The sequence below is a fragment of the Pseudophryne corroboree genome, chromosome 7 (genome assembly GCF_028390025.1).
Source record: "Pseudophryne corroboree isolate aPseCor3 chromosome 7, aPseCor3.hap2, whole genome shotgun sequence".
NCBI lineage: Eukaryota > Metazoa > Chordata > Amphibia > Anura > Myobatrachidae > Pseudophryne > Pseudophryne corroboree.
This window is the reverse complement of record NC_086450.1, coordinates 381076262-381094395: the sequence shown is the minus strand read 5'-3', so window position 1 is coordinate 381094395 and position 18134 is coordinate 381076262. Positions and strand designations below refer to the sequence as shown.

Here is an 18134-nt window from a genome sequence, read left to right as displayed (position 1 = left end):
ACAGGGGGAGAGGATAGAATGTAATACTTAAGGGTTGAGAGGAGAATGTGATGCTACAGGGGAGAGGGGAGAATGTGGTCATACAGGGGGAGAGGAGAGAATGTAATACTTCAGGGATGAGAGGAGAATGTGATGCTACAGAGGGGAGAACGTGATCATACAGGGGGAGAGGAATGTGATGCTACAGAGGGGAGAACGTGATCATACAGGGGGAGAGGAGAGAATGTAATACTTCAGGGATGAGAGGAGAATGTGATGCTACAGAGGGGAGAACGTGATCATACAGGGGGAGAGGAGAGAATGTAATACTTCAGGGATGAGAGGAGAATGTGATGCTACAGAGGGAGAGGGGAGAATGTGGTCATACAGGGGGAGAGGATAGAATGTAATACTTAAGGGTTGAGAGGAGAATGTGATGCTACAGGGGAGAGGGGAGAATGTGGTCATACAGGGGGAGAGGGGATAATGTAATACTTCAGGGATGAGAGGAGAATGTGATGCTACAGGGGAAGAGGGGAGAATGTGATCCTACAGGGGGAGTATATGATGCTACAGGGGAAGAGGGGAGAATGTGATCATACAGGGGGAGTATATGATGCTACAGAAGAAGAGGGGAGAATATGATCATACAGGGGGAGTATATGATGCTACTGGGGTAGAGGAGATAATGTGATCCTACAGATGAAGAGGGAAGAATGTAGGGATGGCCATCAGGTTAACCATCAATGGTCACCATCGATGGTATCATTTGTGGTTAACCTTAATGGTATAAAACCATCCACAAGCGACCCATCTGTGGTTTCAACCACCAATGGTCATCCCTGTTTAACAATTAACTGGGCTGCTGGCCAATTAGAGCTTGGGGCAGGGCTTCGCAGGTGCATTGGGGGGTGCCCTGTGATTACCTTTCCATATATGGGGGTGGGGTATGGGGTGGAGGGGTGGGGTGTCTAGTTTAATAACCTTTGTACCAAATACAACTGTCTTGCTGATTTGGAAAAAATGATTAATGCGAAAGCAAGTACCACAAAGTAAATCTCTTGGTTTAGTCTATCTATCTATCTATCTATCTATCTATCTATCTATCTATCTATCTATCTATCTATCTATCTATCTTTCTTTCATTCTTTCTTCGACATAATGTATTTGTTGTGTTAAAAAAGTAGCAATGGCAAATTTTGAAAAATGTAAGTGGTAGATGTACTGAGCCTTGGAGAGAGAGAAAGTTGAGAGAAGGTACCAGCCAATCGGCTCCAAACTGCCATGTTACAGGCTGTTTGAAAAACGACAGGAGCTGATTGGCTGGTACTTTATCTCTCTCCACTGTATAACTCTCCACAGTTTAATACATCTGCCCCTAAATCTTTTTTGGGGGGAAAAACAATGTGCAATTTGTGAGTAATTTTGCATAAAATAATTATGGTTATTGATGTTGCAATCTGACCTATGCAAGAAGTGAAAACACAGCATCAGTACAGGGGTCATAAAACCCTCAGCAAGAAAAGGGTTAAAGTATTTATTTGCGAGCTATGGGTCTGTTTCTGAATCAGAAGCAGCATTTCCGTGTTATGCTAATACCGGGGTTTAGGTTCAGACTCCTTGCCAGGAGGCCTATAATTTAACATAGGCCAGTAATGTCGAAATGCATTTGTTCAACTATTTAAAATATAGACATTCTGAATATATTTATCTGGCAGAAAGTAGAACCCTAAGTACCATGGATAACAGAAATATCACAATGCACAACTTCGGAAGCTGTGTCTCTTTAAATATTTGTTCCTCTCATAAATGAAGCCTGGAGTGATACGTCTTTCTTCTGTTTTTTTTTTCCAGTGAGGAGACGGGTGATTTTTTCGATAGAATGAGATGTGTACTTCAGAAACAAGAGAGCATGCAGCGGTATTGGAGGAATGAGGTACCGTATGTTCAGATGTTTGTGCCATCATAATTGCTCAGTTCTTAAAATAGCCATACCACTGCTGTAATGATGAAGGGAATAACCTGTCAGGAAAATGCACAGAAAGGTGCTTGCAATCTACTGCAGTATGGAACAGACACAATAGCAGCACACACAGTGGTGGTCACTTTGCTGTGACAGGTGGGTCCCTTCTGAGAAAAAGCAGCATTTCTAGAGATGTAAATATACCTGATGGGACTTTGGAACCTCATTCCTAGGTGGTTGTGCACTTAGGTATATAATAATGAGAACTCTCTATAAGCAAGCAAGCCAGGGTTTTATGAATTGCACAACCAAATCAAAATCTAAATTAGAGGTTCTCAAACTCGGTCCTCGGGGGCACACACAGTGCATGTTTTGCAGGTAACCCAGCAGGTGCACAGGTGTATTAATTACTCACTGACACATTTTAAAAGGTCCACAGGTGGAGCTAATTATTTCACTTGCGATTCTGTGAGGAGACCTGCAAAACATGCACTGTGTGTGCCCCCGAGGACCGAGTTTGAGAACCTCTGATCTAAATCATACAACTTAATGTAGTAGCATAGGTAAAGGTCCATCGTATTTGGTACATAATATCTTTATGGCATGATATCTGTAACAGGATCTGAACTAGCTCAACTCATTCTTTTCGATGGAAATAGCTGTAACTTCCTCCCCACAGCGCAGCATACAGACCCCTAATGATGGACCCTCTCTACTCATTTATCTCATTTAATAGCTCTGCACTTTTGAACTGTACTCAAAACTAGTTGCTCTGGTGTTTCTGATCAGTATTCAACAGGGAACTGTGCCACCATCTTTCTTTGTGTAACCATGTTCTATGGTGAAAATTAGACCCACCTGTGCAAATAGAGGCCTACAGGTCCACACGATATGATATCATACACTGCCAGCATGGCCCTATATTGGTATATTCTGTTTGACTGATTGCTTCCATTTTGCCATTACATGTTCAAATGATCACCCCTAATGTACCACACTGTGTGTTGGTGCTATACAAAAAGCTGTGTAAACTATAGAAGTGTGTTTCTCTGACGTCCTAGTGGATGCTGGGACTCCGTAAGGACCATGGGGAATAGCGGCTCCGCAGGAGACAGGGCACAAAATAAAAGCTTAAGGATCAGGTGGTGTGCACTGGCTCCTCCCCCTATGACCCTCCTCCAAGCCTCAGTTAGATTTTTGTGCCCGGCCGAGAAGGGTGCAATCTAGGTGGCTCTCCTGAGCTGCTTAGAATAAAAGTTTAGTTAGGTTTTTTTTATTTTCAGTGAGTCCTGCTGGCAACAGGCTCACTGCATCGTGGGACTAAGGGGAGAAGAAACGGACTCACCTGAGTGCAGAGTGGATCGGGTTTCTTAGGCTACTGGACACTAGCTCCAGAGGGACGATCACAGGTTCAGCCTGGATGGGTCACCGGAGCCGCGCCGCCGTCCCCCTTACAGAGCCAGAAGAGACGAAGAGGTCCGGTGAAATCGGCGGCAGAAGACATCCTGTCTTCAGACTAAGGTAGCGCACAGCACCGCAGCTGTGCGCCATTGCTCTCAGCACACTTCACACTCCGGTCACTGAGGGTGCAGGGCGCTGGGGGGGGAGCGCCCTGAGACGCAATATAACAGAATACCTTAGGTGGCAAAACAGAATACATCACATATAGCTCCTGGGCTATATGGATGTATTTTAATCCCCTGCCATTTTACACAAAAAAGCGGGAGATAAGGACGTCGTGAAGGGGCGGAGCCTATCTCCTCAGCACACAAGCGCCATTTTCCCTCACAGCTCCGCTGGAAGGACGGCTCCCTGACTCTCCCCTGCAGTCCTGCTTCAGAATCAGGGTAAAAAAGAGAAGGGGGGGCACGTTTGGCAGCAAATAAATATATTAACAGCAGCTATAAGGGAGTAACACTTATATAAGGTTATCCCTGTATATATATATATAGCGCTGGGTGTGTGCTGGCAGACTCTCCCTCTGTCTCTCCAAAGGGCTAAGTGGGGTCCTGTCCTCTATCAGAGCATTCCCGGTGTGTGTGCTGTGTGTCGGTACGCGTGTGTCGACATGTATGAGGAGGAAAATGATGTGGAGGCGGAGCAGTTGCCTGTGTTGGTGATGTCACCCCCTAGGGAGTCGACACCTGACTGGATGATTGTATTTAAACAATTAAGTGATAATGTCAGCAATTTGCAAAAAACTGTTGACGACATGAGACAGCCGGCAAATCAATTAGTGCCTGTCCAGGCGTCTCAAACACCGTCAGGGGCGCTAAAACGCCCGTTACCTCAGTGGGTCGACACAGACCCTGACACAGATACTGAGTCTAGTGTCGACGGTGACGAGACAAACGTAATGTCCAGTAGGGCCACACGTTACATGATCACGGCAATGAAAGAGGCATTGAACCTTTCTGACACTACAAGTACCACAAAGAAGGGTATTATGTGGGGTGAGAAAAAACTACCAATATTTTTTCCTGAGTCAGAGGAAATAAATGAGGTGTGTGAAAAAGCGTGGGTTTCCCCCGATAAAAAACAGCTAATTTCTAAAAAATTATTAGCATTATATCCTTTCCCGCCAGAGGTTAGGGCGCGTTGGGAAACACCCCCTAGGGTAGATAAGGCGCTCACACGTTTATCAAAACAAGTAGCGTTACCGTCTCCTGATACGGCTACCCTCAAAGAACCAGCTGATAGAAGGCTGGAAAATATCCTAAAAAGTATATACACACATACTGGTGTTATACTGCGACCAGCAATCGCCTCAGCCTGGATGTGCAGTGCTGGAGTAGCATGGTCGGATTCCCTGACCGAGAATATTGATACCCTGGATAGGGACAATATTTTGTTAACTATAGAACATTTAAAGGATGCATTACTATATATGCGTGATGCACAGAGGGATATTTGCACCCTGGCATCAAGAGTAAGTGCTATGTCCATCTCTGCCAGAAGAGCGTTATGGACGCGACAGTGGTCAGGGGATGCGGATTCCAAACGGCACATGGAAGTATTGCCGTATAAAGGGGAGGAGTTATTTGGGGCTGGTCTATCGGACCTGTTGGCCACGGCAACGGCTGGAAAATCCGCCTTTTTACCCCAGGTCACTCCACATCAGCAGAAAAAGACACCGTCTTTTCAAACTCAGTCCTTTCGTTCCCATAAGTACAAGCGAGCAAAAGGCCACTCCTTTCTGCCCCGGGGCAGAGGAAGAGGATAAGACTGCACCATGCAGCCGCTTCCCAGGAGCAGAAGCCCTCCCCTGCTTCTGCCAAGTCTTCAGCATGACGCTGGGGCTTTACAAGCAGACTCAGATATGGTGGGGGCCCGTCTCAAGAATTTCAACGCGCAGTGGGCTCACTCGCAAGTGGATCCCTGGATTCTACAGGTAGTATCGCAGGGGTACAAACTGGAATTCGAGGCGTTTCCCCCTCATCGGTTCCTGAAGTCTGCTTTACCAAAGTCTCCCTCCGACAGGGAGGCAGTTTTGGAAGCCATTCACAAGCTGTATTCCCAGCAGGTGATAATCAAGGTACCCCTCCTGCAACAGGGAAAGGGGTATTATTCCACGCTGTTTGTGGTACCGAAGCCGGACGGCTCGGTGAGACCAATTTTAAATCTGAAATCCTTGAACACTTACATAAAAAGGTTCAAATTCAAGATGGAGTCACTCAGAGCAGTGATAGCGAACCTGGAAGAGGGGGACTATATGGTGTCTCTGGACATCAAAGATGCTTATCTCCACATCCCAATATACCCTTCTCACCAAGGGTACCTCAGGTTTGTAGTACAAAACTGTCATTATCAGTTTCAGACGCTGCCGTTTGGATTGTCCACGGCACCTCGTGTCTTTACCAAGGTAATGGCCGAAATGATGATTCTTCTACGAAGAAAAGGCATTTTAATTATCCCTTACTTGGACGATCTCCTGATAAGGGCAAGATCCAGGAAACAGTTAGAAGTCGGAGTAGCACTATCTCAGGTAGTGTTACGTCAGCACGGGTGGATTCTAAATATTCCAAAATCGCAGCTGATTCCAACGACACGTCTACTGTTCCTAGGAATGATTCTGGACACAGTCCAGAAGAAGGTGTTTCTCCCGGAGGAGAAGGCCAGGGAGTTATCCGAGCTAGTCAGGAACCTCCTAAAACCAGGACAGGTCTCAGTGCATCAGTGCACGAGGGTCCTGGGAAAAATGGTGGCTTCTTACGAAGCGATTCCATTCGGAAGATTCCATGCAAGAACGTTTCAGTGGGATCTACTGGACAAATGGTCCGGATCGCATCTGCAGATGCATCAGCGGATAACCCTGTCGCCAAGGACAAGGGTGTCTCTCCTGTGGTGGCTGCAGAGTGCTCATCTACTAGAGGGCCGCAGATTTGGCATTCAGGATTGGATCCTGGTATCCACGGATGCCAGCCTGAGAGGCTGGGGAGCAGTCACACAGGGAAGGAATTTCCAGGGCTTGTGGTCAAGCATGGAAACATCTCTTCATATAAACATCCTGGAACTAAGGGCCATTTACAATGCCCTAAGTCAAGCAAAACCTCTGCTTCAGGGTCAGGCGGTGTTGATCCAATCGGACAACATCACGTCAGTCGCCCACGTAAACAGACAGGGCGGCACGAGAAGCAGGAGGGCAATGGCAGAAGCTGCAAGGATTCTTCGCTGGGCGGAAAATCATGTGATAGCACTGTCAGCAGTGTTCATTCCGGGAGTGGACAACTGGGAAGCAGACTTCCTCAGCAGACACGACCTTCACCCGGGAGAGTGGGGACTTCACCCAGAAGTCTTCCACCTGATTGTAAACCGTTGGGAAAAACCAAAGGTGGACATGATGGCGTCACGTCTAAACAAAAAACTGGACAGATATTGCGCCAGGTCAAGGGACCCTCAGGCAATAGCAGTGGACGCTCTGGTAACGCCGTGGGTGTACCAGTCAGTGTATGTGTTCCCTCCTCTGCCTCTCATACCAAAAGTACTGAGAATCATAAGAAGGAGAAGAGTAAGAACTATACTCGTGGTTCCGGATTGGCCAAGAAGGACTTGGTACCCGGAACTTCAAGAGATGCTCACGGACGAACCGTGGCCTCTACCTCTCAGAAAGGACCTGCTACTGCAGGGGCCTTGTCTGTTCCAAGACTTACCGCGGCTGCGTTTGACGGCATGGCGGTTGAACGCCGGATCCTGAGGGAAAAAGGCATTCCAGAAGAAGTCATCCCTACTCTGGTCAAAGCCAGGAAGGACGTAACCGCAAAACATTATCACCGCATTTGGCGTAAATATGTTGCGTGGTGTGAGGCCAAGAAGGCCCCTACAGAGGAATTTCAACTGGGTCGTTTCCTTCATTTCCTGCAAACAGGACTGTCTATGGGCCTAAAATTGGGGTCCATTAAGGTTCAAATTTCGGCCCTGTCGATTTTCTTCCAGAAAGAACTGGCTTCAGTACCTGAAGTTCAGACTTTTGTAAAAGGGGTGCTGCACATACAGCCTCCTTTTGTGCCTCCAGTGGCACCTTGGGATCTCAATGTTGTGTTGAGTTTTCTAAAGTCACATTGGTTTGAACCACTTTCCACTGTGGACTTAAAATATCTCACATGGAAGGTGTCGATGCTGTTAGCCTTGGCTTCAGCCAGGCGTGTGTCAGAATTGGCGGCTTTATCATATAAAAGCCCTTACTTAATTTTTCATTCTGACTGGGCGGAATTGAGGACTCGTCCTCAATTTCTACCTAAGGTGGTTTCTGCATTTCACATGAACCAACCTATTGTGGTACCTGCGGCTACCAGGGACTTAGAGGACTCTAAGTTGCTTGACGTTGTCAGGGCCTTGAAAATATATGTTTCCAGGACGGCTGGAGTCAGAAAATCTGACTCGCTGTTTATCCTGTATGCACCCAACAAGCTGGGTGCTCCTGCTTCAAAGCAGACGATTGCTCGTTGGATTTGTAGTACAATTCAGCTTGCACATTCTGTGGCAGGTTTGCCACAACCAAAATCAGTAAAAGCCCATTCCACAAGGAAAGTGGGCTCATCTTGGGCGGCTGCCCGAGGGGTCTCGGCTTTACAACTTTGCCGAGCAGCTACTTGGTCAGGGGCAAACACGTTTGCTAAATTCTACAAATTTGATACCCTGGCTGAGGAGGACCTGGAGTTCTCTCATTCGGTGCTGCAGAGTCATCCGCACTCTCCCGCCCGTTTGGGAGCTTTGGTATAATCCCCATGGTCCTTACGGAGTCCCAGCATCCACTAGGACGTCAGAGAAAATAAGATTTTACTTACCGATAAATCTATTTCTCGTAGTCCGTAGTGGATGCTGGGCGCCCATCCCTAGTGCGGATTGTCTGCAATACTTGTATATAGTTATTGTTACAAAAATTCGGGTTATTATTGTTGTGAGCCATCTTTTCAGAGGCTGCTTTGCGTTTATCATACTGTTAACTGGGTTCAGATCACGAGTTGTACGGTGTGATTGGTGTGGCTGGTATGAGTCTTACCCGGGATTCAATATCCTTCCTTATTATGTACGCTCGTCCGGGCACAGTATCCTAACTGAGGCTTGGAGGAGGGTCATAGGGGGAGGAGCCAGTGCACACCACCTGATCCTTAAGCTTTTATTTTGTGCCCTGTCTCCTGCGGAGCCGCTATTCCCCATGGTCCTTACGGAGTCCCAGCATCCACTACGGACTACGAGAAATAGATTTATCGGTAAGTAAAATCTTATTTTCACACCACACTCTTCCTGCCTCATAATTACAGAGAGGAAAGCATGTTGATGATCTCATTGGCTACAGACTGTTGTGCCACCACCCACTTCACATCTAGGGAAAAAAACAATGTACCTGACCTTAAATAATAAAGTGTTTTTATCCTTATATTACAATTACTAATGTTAATATGTATTGCATTTATGTACTAATTAGCTGTTTCTATATTACTATGTGCTCATGTTGCTGTTTATTATTTATATTGGATTTCCCACATGTTCCCATTTTACCCTTTCACTTTTTTCCTTTCTGTACCCCTGAAAATTGTTTTATTTCTCAATAAAATTTATTGATGCTAAAAATTAAAAATAAATAGTTTTTAAATTACATGTTCCAAACCCATTGATCATGCACATCAAAATGTGGGTATCTACCTGTATTTATGCAGGCCAATAAAAGGCAATGTGCAAAATGGGGTTGGGTATGTGATCCGGTTGTCGGTATGCCAGCGGTCACATGACCAGCAACGGCATACTGACAATGAGAATGCCGACAGGGAACAGGGTAATTATTTTGCCTGTCTTCTGTGCCCTACCCTAACCCACCTGGGGGGGCAGCTAGGGCTAAGATTCGGAGGGCTAGTGGCTAGGGCTAAGACTCGGGGGTGGCAGTTATGACTGCCACCCCCCCTTCTAGTGCCTAACCCTAATAGTGACCCCTATACTTACCTTCGGGATGTCGGTAGTCGGTGTTCTGGCGGCTGGATTCTGAGTGGTGTTGGGATTCCATCTTCGATTACATGACTGCCATCATCCCAAATGCTGGGAAGCTAAATGCATCCTGTAAAATGTGCTCTTTTTAATTGATCATAACATTTTCTAATCTTTTATTGATAGTGATAGATAGAAACAAACTTATTTTGCACCTGGGGGGTAAATATAATAGCCTGCAATCTGCAGGATCAGTGAGTCTGGATAATGTTTTAAAGATGCAATCATTTAAAAGGCCAAACCAACCTGGTTTTGCCCTTTAAATGATTGCCGCTGTAAAACATCGGGCAGACTCTCTGTTTGCTGTATTCATTTATGCAGGAGCCTGAACAAGGATGAATAAGAACTGGTTGTTCTTCACTTCAGCAGATAATCACACAGAAATAAATATGTTTGATATTGATAGTTTATTATTGTAGACACTTTCTGTGATTTTTCTCTCCAGGGTGTTTTAAATAACAGCATCCCACCTCCTCATGAGAATACAGGGGAACAAAGAGCAATAGACAAGCTGATACTGTCCAAAAGAGAGGTAATTTATACTTAAAAATAAGAATTTTCATGAATGGTTACAATATCCCACACACATTGTTGTAATTGCATAAATGCTCTCTAAGAAGCACACTAGATTGTTTTATAAGTTAAAGCTCATTATAAATAATTATGTTATCCAACAAATTCCTTACCCATGTGTGTGTGCATACAATGCTCTGTAAGAAGATAAATGGTGGCAGGCTATTTCCATAGTATAAGCTCACCCAGCACTAGGGGCACTGTGATCGTTTCCCTGCTTCAGACCCCTGCAGTCTGAGAGATCCCTGCCCTGCCCTGTAAAGGCTCCTTGCCCATATTTTGGCAGCAATTTACACTTTCTTTGATCTAACACAGACACTGACTGGACAGTTCCGTAACGCTGAACTGCCACGTGCGGTGGCGTAAATTTCTCAGGAGGCACTAGTTAATATCCGAGTGAGATTTACACACAATATATGAGCCAAATGGTTCATGTGGGCATTATATACAGGTACAACATTATAAACTCCTGAAAATTTGGTGGGTTTTGATCAGAGATGGGCGGAAAAGATAAGAAGGTGAGGCACTGCCTCACCTGCCATAGACATTTTACGTCAGAGATTTGGCTATAAAAAATATTAGAATAATGCAAAGAAGATATTTCTAACATATTCTTTGTATTTTTCACATATTTTATGCAGTCAAAACTCTGGCACAAACGTTGGAATGACAGGAAAGGCTCTGCCTCACCTGCCTCACCCCACCGCACGTCAGGCCGGGTCAACATGGGTACAAGAACTATAGCAGTGTTGCAGGCATGTACTCTGCTGTACCGCTAATGCCCTCAGTAGGCCTATCCCACAATTCTGAATGTTGGAGTTGGGGATTCCTAGATAAATAATTTGTTTTCAGTTGGCGTTATTCATTCAAGGAACTGAATCTCCCCATTTATGTACTGTAACTGTAATATAAAGATACAATGCTTAAACTCAGATAAACCTTGTATTTACAGTGATATGAGGGACCCCAGTGCAGGTATTATTAGTCACCATTGGTTGGCTAGAGTGGAATAACACAGAAGGGTGAGTGGGACTCAGGACCTACAAAGCACTGCTGAGAAAGTGAGCTTAGTGAAGCCTAATGAAAGGCCATGATAACACTGGTTCTGTAATCTTCTCAACCGGGGACTTATTCACTGTATGAAAAAAATGCTGTAAGGATGATTTCCCTTTCAATAAAACTCATGTTTATCTGTCTTCCAGCTGGAGATGCTGTATGAGGAAATGATCTATACCCTAGTGTACATGGCCGGAGTGGTGTCTTCTGAGCACGTTGCCAGTGAACAAGAACTCTTTTATTACCTGCAGATGGTATGTGACTTCTCCCTGCTGTCTGTGCATGTAATACCATCATTCCTTGGGATGTTTCTCCTGACCTTTCCAATAACGCAGATCTATTGGCTTATGTTGTTGCTGTGTGACTCTGTATATCAGCACCACGGACAGCTCACTCAATGTCTGTTAGACACTTAGGCAACTAATCTGTTACATTCCTGCCTTGTGTAATAGACAAATCACTATGCTATTGATGTTATCAGGTGGTACATGCACTACTGTTGTTCTGTGAATGCCCTCAAGTTTGTTTGTTTGTTTTTTTGCAGTTCTGATTTGCCTGGTACAGTGTCGGCATTGTTACTACAATCAGAGTGTTAGGTTTCTGCATAACCTGCACTTGGTTTAGCCGGGGCTGGATTAAGGGCCACATGGGCCTGGGGCAGAAAATAATCAAGGCCTATTATGAGAAGCGCAAGAGGAGAGGACAGTTCTGTGTGGGTGTAGCTAGTTCTGTGTGGGCAGTGTGTGTGTGTGTGTGTGTGTGTGTGTGTGTGACCAGTGCTGTGTGGGTGTGTACACTATCAGCCCCACGGTCTCCTTAAATACGTTAAACTATAAAAAAATTGCATTCATGTGAGAAAATTAGAAATACTAATTTTAATAACCATAATTTATGGCTGACCATTTGGCCAGCTGGGTGATGATGGGCATATTTTTATCTGGATGCCTGGAGCTGTAGTTTAATCTTCCACAGTGTTAATCTGGCTCTTATTTTAGCATTTTAATTATAAACTTAACTTAGGTGTTGAAATGCTAGGGCAGCAAGTATAGCATAGTGGTTAGCATTACAGCCTCACAACACTGGGATCAAAAGTTCAATTTCCAGTCATGTCCCATGTGTGTTTAGTTTGTATGTTCTCCCTGTTTTTGCAATGGGTTTCCTCCCACACTGGTAGGTTCATTGGCTTCCGTTGTAACTTGAACCCTAGTTTGTGTGTTTGTGTCTCCATGAGGTAGGGATTATAGATTGCTGTTTTATTGTAGATCACGTAAAGTACAGACGTGGCCTCATAAACCTATCATCTTTTGCCACATTGTGCAAGATGCTTGCCGCGACTTAGACACTCTGCCACGGATAGTGCAGCATACCTTTTCCTACATATTGCGTCTTAGTCACATCGTAGCCACATACAAAGCTGCTTACTGTGTCCTGGGGACGCTAAGCTGTGAGTTTTGTTACATAGGAATTGGTACAACCTATGTACAAAGCACAACAGAACGTGGCAGGAGGACCAGCCGTGGCCAGTCATAGAACCTTTTTCACACAGATTTGCAACGCACACAGGAGTACACGTACCGCAAGCCCTAGTGTTCAGTATATACTAGCAATGTAGTGTTGGCATTTCTTGTTTTAGTATTTCAAATAAGATGGCAATTTTGAGAAAAAATATGCTTGATGCGGCTAAGTCAGTGGCAAGGACGGAGGTACACCAAGCGGGGCTATTTGGCACACTTAAAGCAAAGTTGTATGAGGACACATCTGTGAACTGATTCATTAAATAGCCGTCTTTGCTCTATGTAGATACTGGTGAACTTTAAGTGTTTGGTTCATAAGGGATTGTCATTGAGAAACCTTGCGGCTGCATGTGATCCTAAAGGATTACTGGCATCCTAAAAAAAAAGAGAAATAACCAGCGCCACTCATGAGAGGAGACCATGAAAATGTGACACAGGGGCAACAATATACATGCAAACATTTATCCAAACAGATATCAATGAAAAAAAATGTTTCCATTCTCTGGAAAATGGATAAAAGGTTCATATAAAGTACCCATAAACTGCACTGGCTCCATTTTTCAAATAAAACAAGATCTTTTGGAAGCACAAATATTATCTCTATTGAATCTGATGCTGTTTCTATATCAAGTGCAGCGTTCCATCTATTGACAGTAGACTGTAACATTAAACAGGCTTACAGAACTCTTGGTGGCTTGAAAGGAAGTAATTAGCCCAGGGTGCATCAACGTCCCTCCAGTGAATGAATAGCTCAGCTTTGGTCTGGAGCAGTGATAATTTTACATTGTTTGAAGCTGCAATTCTCAGTCAACCAGATCGGTATTTTACATTCAGCAGGACGCAGATGCACACTGTGCTGAATACGATCTTTCAAGTGTGTGGAGATCCTTCCCCCAAAACTATAACCAGGTTCGGGGCTGGTTATAGTTTTGGGGGGAGGATCCCCACACATTAATTTACCATTTAATTACTGTTTTATGCATCAAAGCCTGCACAGATCAGCTTTGTTCAAACACGCTGCTCACATCACACTCACAGGGTTTTTTGTTTTGTTTTTTACTATTCTGCTGTGTTGTTTCTGTAGATACTATTGGGTTTACTAACATGATGCTTAGTAAATCCAGGAATTGCTTTACTGTCTATGCAACTTTTTTCGATGTTTGCTCCAATGGTCTATTGCTATCTAAAGTTGTATTTTTCATGCGATTTGCCATCAGTTTTGCTGTTAGGAAATCTCAGATTTGCTAGATCAACAAATTCATATGCAGGAAAGAACCAAGATTAATAATTTTGCCCAGTGGGTGAACCTATATTCAGGGTCGAACTGACCCATAGGGGTATTGGGTAAGTCACTGGTGGGCCCCACTGTCTGGGGGCTCGGCCACTTTCTCTGATGTCATGTTCTAGACTGTGTAGTCAAATTATACATTGTTGATCTATTAGAGGGTCAGTTTCAGTTTCATAGTCTCTTCTGGCTGGCCAAGCCTCTGTGGGTGTGTGCCACACCCCTCACCGTGGTAACTGGTCATACGGCCTAAGCATGGGCTCCTACAACTGCATTTCCCGGTGGGTCCTTCATGCCCCAGTCTGGTACTGGACTGAAGTCTTGCTTGGCCCTGAGTCAAGCATTTATGTAATCTCAGAGCACACGTTTAACTGAAGTCAAAGGACGTTTATTTATATAGGTCTGATGAGTGCATGTACTTGCCTATCTTGTCCCATATGCTTCTTCACTCCTCCACAGAGATAGCGCCTGTGTCCCCCACCCAGGAGTAAGAACAAGGCCACATCCCCTGGAGTAGAACATTTGTTACATTTTAGGAAATCATTTTAATCAAGGACCTATAGATTGTAATGATTCCAAAGGGGTAAAAGCAGTAGTGTCACGATCCAGGTAATTCCTTATCAGTATTTACCTTCCAAATGTCTCCTGAGTCTGTCCCAGTGTTCCAAGCCTGGATTCCATCTGCACTGTCTGTGTGCAGGACGCTGCATCTCATTGTCTCTAATCTCCTTACTGTGATTCTGGCAGCATCAGGGTTAAGTTTCACATGCAAGTTACAAACAATCTTTCCCTCCAAGTTCAAACATGGGCGCAGCCATGTTTGTTTTCATCACATGTTACTTTTCAGCCTATCAGCTGTACTCTGCTCTCGGCCTGATTACCCAGCAGCTGCACTCTGGACTCTGCTTAATCAGCCAGCCAATCCCTGTTTCCCAGCTGGTATAAATATCTTGTTCCTGGGCTAGAAAGATGGGTCAGTGCTTCAATTGTGTTCAGTGATTCCAGTGTGCAGTTCTTCCATGGACTTTCTCTGCTGTACAGCCTGACTCTGCAGTGTCTACATTGCTCCCTGTGACTGGCAGTTACCTGAGACCGGCTTCCAGCTTCTAGCTTCCAGCGGTGCTCTGCCCTGCCAGTAACCATCGGTGTTCCGCCATCGATCCCCAGTAACCATCGGTGTTCCGCCATCGATCCCAAGTCTCCATCGGTGTTTCACCATCGATCCCAAGTCTCCATCGGTGCTCCGCCATCGATCCCAAGTATCCATCGGTGCTCCGCCATCGATCCCAAGTCTCCATCGGTGCTCCGCCATCGATCCCAAGTCTCCATCGGTGCTCCGCCATCGATCCCAAGTCTCCATCGGTGCTCCGCCATCGATCCCAAGTCTCCATCGGTGCTCCGCCATCGATCCCAAGTCTCCATCGGTGCTCCGCCATCGATCCCAAGTCTCCATCGGTGCTCCGCCATCGATCCCAAGTATTTCTCTGAACTGTGATTCCTGTTACCTGTACCAAGTCATCCGTATTCCTCTGAACTGTGTTTAATAAACCTTTGAACTTTCCTTCGTTGTCTTGGTCACGCCTTCGGGCATTTGTTCTAAAGGTTCCCTGCTTGTCTAAGAACCCTGTACTGCCTCCCAGGTACACATATACCTCAGCCCCTACAACTGAGGCTCCCCCTGGTCAGCACCAGCCCTCAGTTGTGACAGTAAGCACTGACCCCATGGATCCGGCCGGAGACCAGGTCCAAGCGACCAGGCCGATGCAAGAACTTGCAGCCCGCCTTGAACATCAGGAGACTGCACAGGGCCATGTGATTCGCTGTCTCCAGGACCTCTCCTCTCGCCTGGATGGAATACAAGTAACCCTCCGTGGTTCAGGGGCGTCTAGTGTGCCGACTGCAGTACCTTTGGTGGTATCCCCACCCACCATTCCTGTTTCTGCTCCTTGTCTCCATTTACCGACACCTGCCAAGTTTGATGGTTCCCCAAAAGCCTGTCGGGGTTTCCTAAATCAGTGTGAGATATATTTTCAGTTACAGCCTGGTAGTTTCCCAACTGACCGCACCAAGGTTGCTTACATCATCTCCCTCCTCAGTGGCTCCGCCCTCGATTGGGCATCACCTCTATGGGAGAAGTCTGATGCCCTGCTCTCTTCATATGCAGACTTCGTGGCAACCTTCCGGTGCATCTTTGATGAACCAGGTCGTGTGACCTCAGCCTCCTCTGATATCCTCCGGCTACGTCAGGGGACACAAACAGTCGGTAAATATCTGGTACAGTACCAGATCCTAGTGTCCGAACTTTCCTCAGCCCAAGGAAGGGCGTCTGTGTCTACAGCCCAAGAAGGGGCCTCTGTGTCTAAAGCCCAAGAAGGGACGTCTGTGTCTACAGCCCAAGAAGGGGCGTTCATTTCTGCAACCCCAGGAGGGGTATCCAATGTTCAAGCTCTAGTAGGGGCATATGAGTCTTCTCAAAAAGGAGTTTCTGATCTGTCAGCCCCAGGAGGGGTGCTGGAGAAAACAACCCTGAGAGAGGTGTCTGATTCGTCAACCCCAGGAGGGGTCACCAAAGATTCAGCCCCAAGGGAAGTATCCAGAGCCAAGTTCCCAGATGGAAATTTTTGTGCTACAGATGCAGTTATGAACTCCTGTTTGCCGTCTTCAGAGAGCACCACCCTGTTGGCATCCAGCATGGACCATGTCCAGGATGGTCTAACTGAACACTCAGATACCACTCATTCCGGTTCTAACCGGATTCAGACTCCTTCAGTTCCAGCTGATTCGAATGTCAATCCAAAGACTCCTCCGGTCCCAGCCGGTTCAAGCTTTTCTGGACCCAATCCGGTTCAATCCGTAGGTCCAAAGACTACTTCAGTTCCAGCTGATTCAACGGTCTCCAAACTCAATCCTGTCCTATCCGTCGGCCCAAAGTCTCCGCCGGTCTCAGCCGGTTCAAGTTTGTCTGGACTCAATCTGGTCTCGTCCATAGGTCCAGTACAGTCTCATCTGGTTCCAGCCAGTTCAAGTTCATCAGGATTCAATCTAGATCCTTCCGTTTGTTCAGGTAAAGAATTTATAAGAAGTGTCCTGGGGCCACTCCTAAAGGAGGGGGTGCTGTCACGATCCAGGTAATTCCTTATCAGTATTTACCTTCCAAATGTCTCCTGAGACTGTCCCAGTGTTCCAAGCCTGGATTCCATCTGCACTGTCTGTGTGCAGGACGCTGCATCTCATTGTCTCTAATCTCCTTACTGTGATTCTGGCAGCATCAGGGTTAAGTTTCACATGCAAGTTACAAACAATCTTTCCCTCCAAGTTCAAACATGGGCGCAGCCATGTTTGTTTTCATCACATGTTACTTTTCAGCCTATCAGCTGTACTCTGCTCTCGGCCTGATTACCCAGCAGCTGCACTCTGGACTCTGCTTAATCAGCCAGCCAATCCCTGTTTCCCAGCTGGTATAAATATCTTGTTCCTGGGCTAGAAAGATGGGTCAGTGCTTCAATTGTGTTCAGTGATTCCAGTGTGCAGTTCTTCCATGGACTTTCTCTGCTGTACAGCCTGACTCTGCAGTGTCTACATTGCTCCCTGTGACTGGCAGTTACCTGAGACCGGCTTCCAGCTTCTAGCTTCCAGCGGTGCTCTGCCCTGCCAGTAACCATCGGTGTTCCGCCATCGATCCCCAGTAACCATCGGTGTTCCGCCATCGATCCCAAGTCTCCATCGGTGTTTCACCATCGACCCCAAGTCTCCATCGGTGCTCCGCCATCGATCCCAAGTATCCATCGGTGCTCCGCCATCGATCCCAAGTCTCCATCGGTGCTCCGCCATCGATCCCAAGTCTCCATCGGTGCTCCGCCATCGATCCCAAGTCTCCATCGGTGCTCCGCCATCGATCCCAAGTCTCCATCGGTGCTCCGCCATCGATCCCAAGTCTCCATCGGTGCTCCGCCATCGATCCCAAGTCTCCATCGGTGCTCCGCCATCGATCCCAAGTCTCCATCGGTGCTCCGCCATCGATCCCAAGTCTCCATCGGTGCTCCGCCATCGATCCCAAGTATTTCTCTGAACTGTGATTCCTGTTACCTGTACCAAGTCATCCGTATTCCTCTGAACTGTGTTTAATAAACCTTTGAACTTTCCTTCGTTGTCTTGGTCACGCCTTCGGGCATTTGTTCTAAAGGTTCCCTGCTTGTCTAAGAACCCTGTACTGCCTCCCAGGTACACATATACCTCAGCCCCTACAACTGAGGCTCCCCCTGGTCAGCACCAGCCCTCAGTTGTG

At 46.2% G+C, this 18134-nt stretch overlaps 1 protein-coding gene across 1 annotated transcript in view; it reads left to right on the top strand.

Annotated features, from left to right (window-relative positions):
• The first annotated feature begins 1814 nt into the window (after positions 1-1814).
• BAIAP3 (BAI1 associated protein 3) overlaps positions 1815-18134 on the top strand; it is a 353459-nt gene continuing 337139 nt past the window's right edge. Inside the window, exons 1-3 of the mRNA XM_063934569.1 lie at positions 1815-1915; positions 9867-9953; positions 11197-11304. Coding sequence (XP_063790639.1) covers positions 1862-1915; positions 9867-9953; positions 11197-11304 — 249 coding nt within the window. The 5' untranslated portion in view covers positions 1815-1861. The remainder of the gene's footprint in view (positions 1916-9866; positions 9954-11196; positions 11305-18134) is intronic.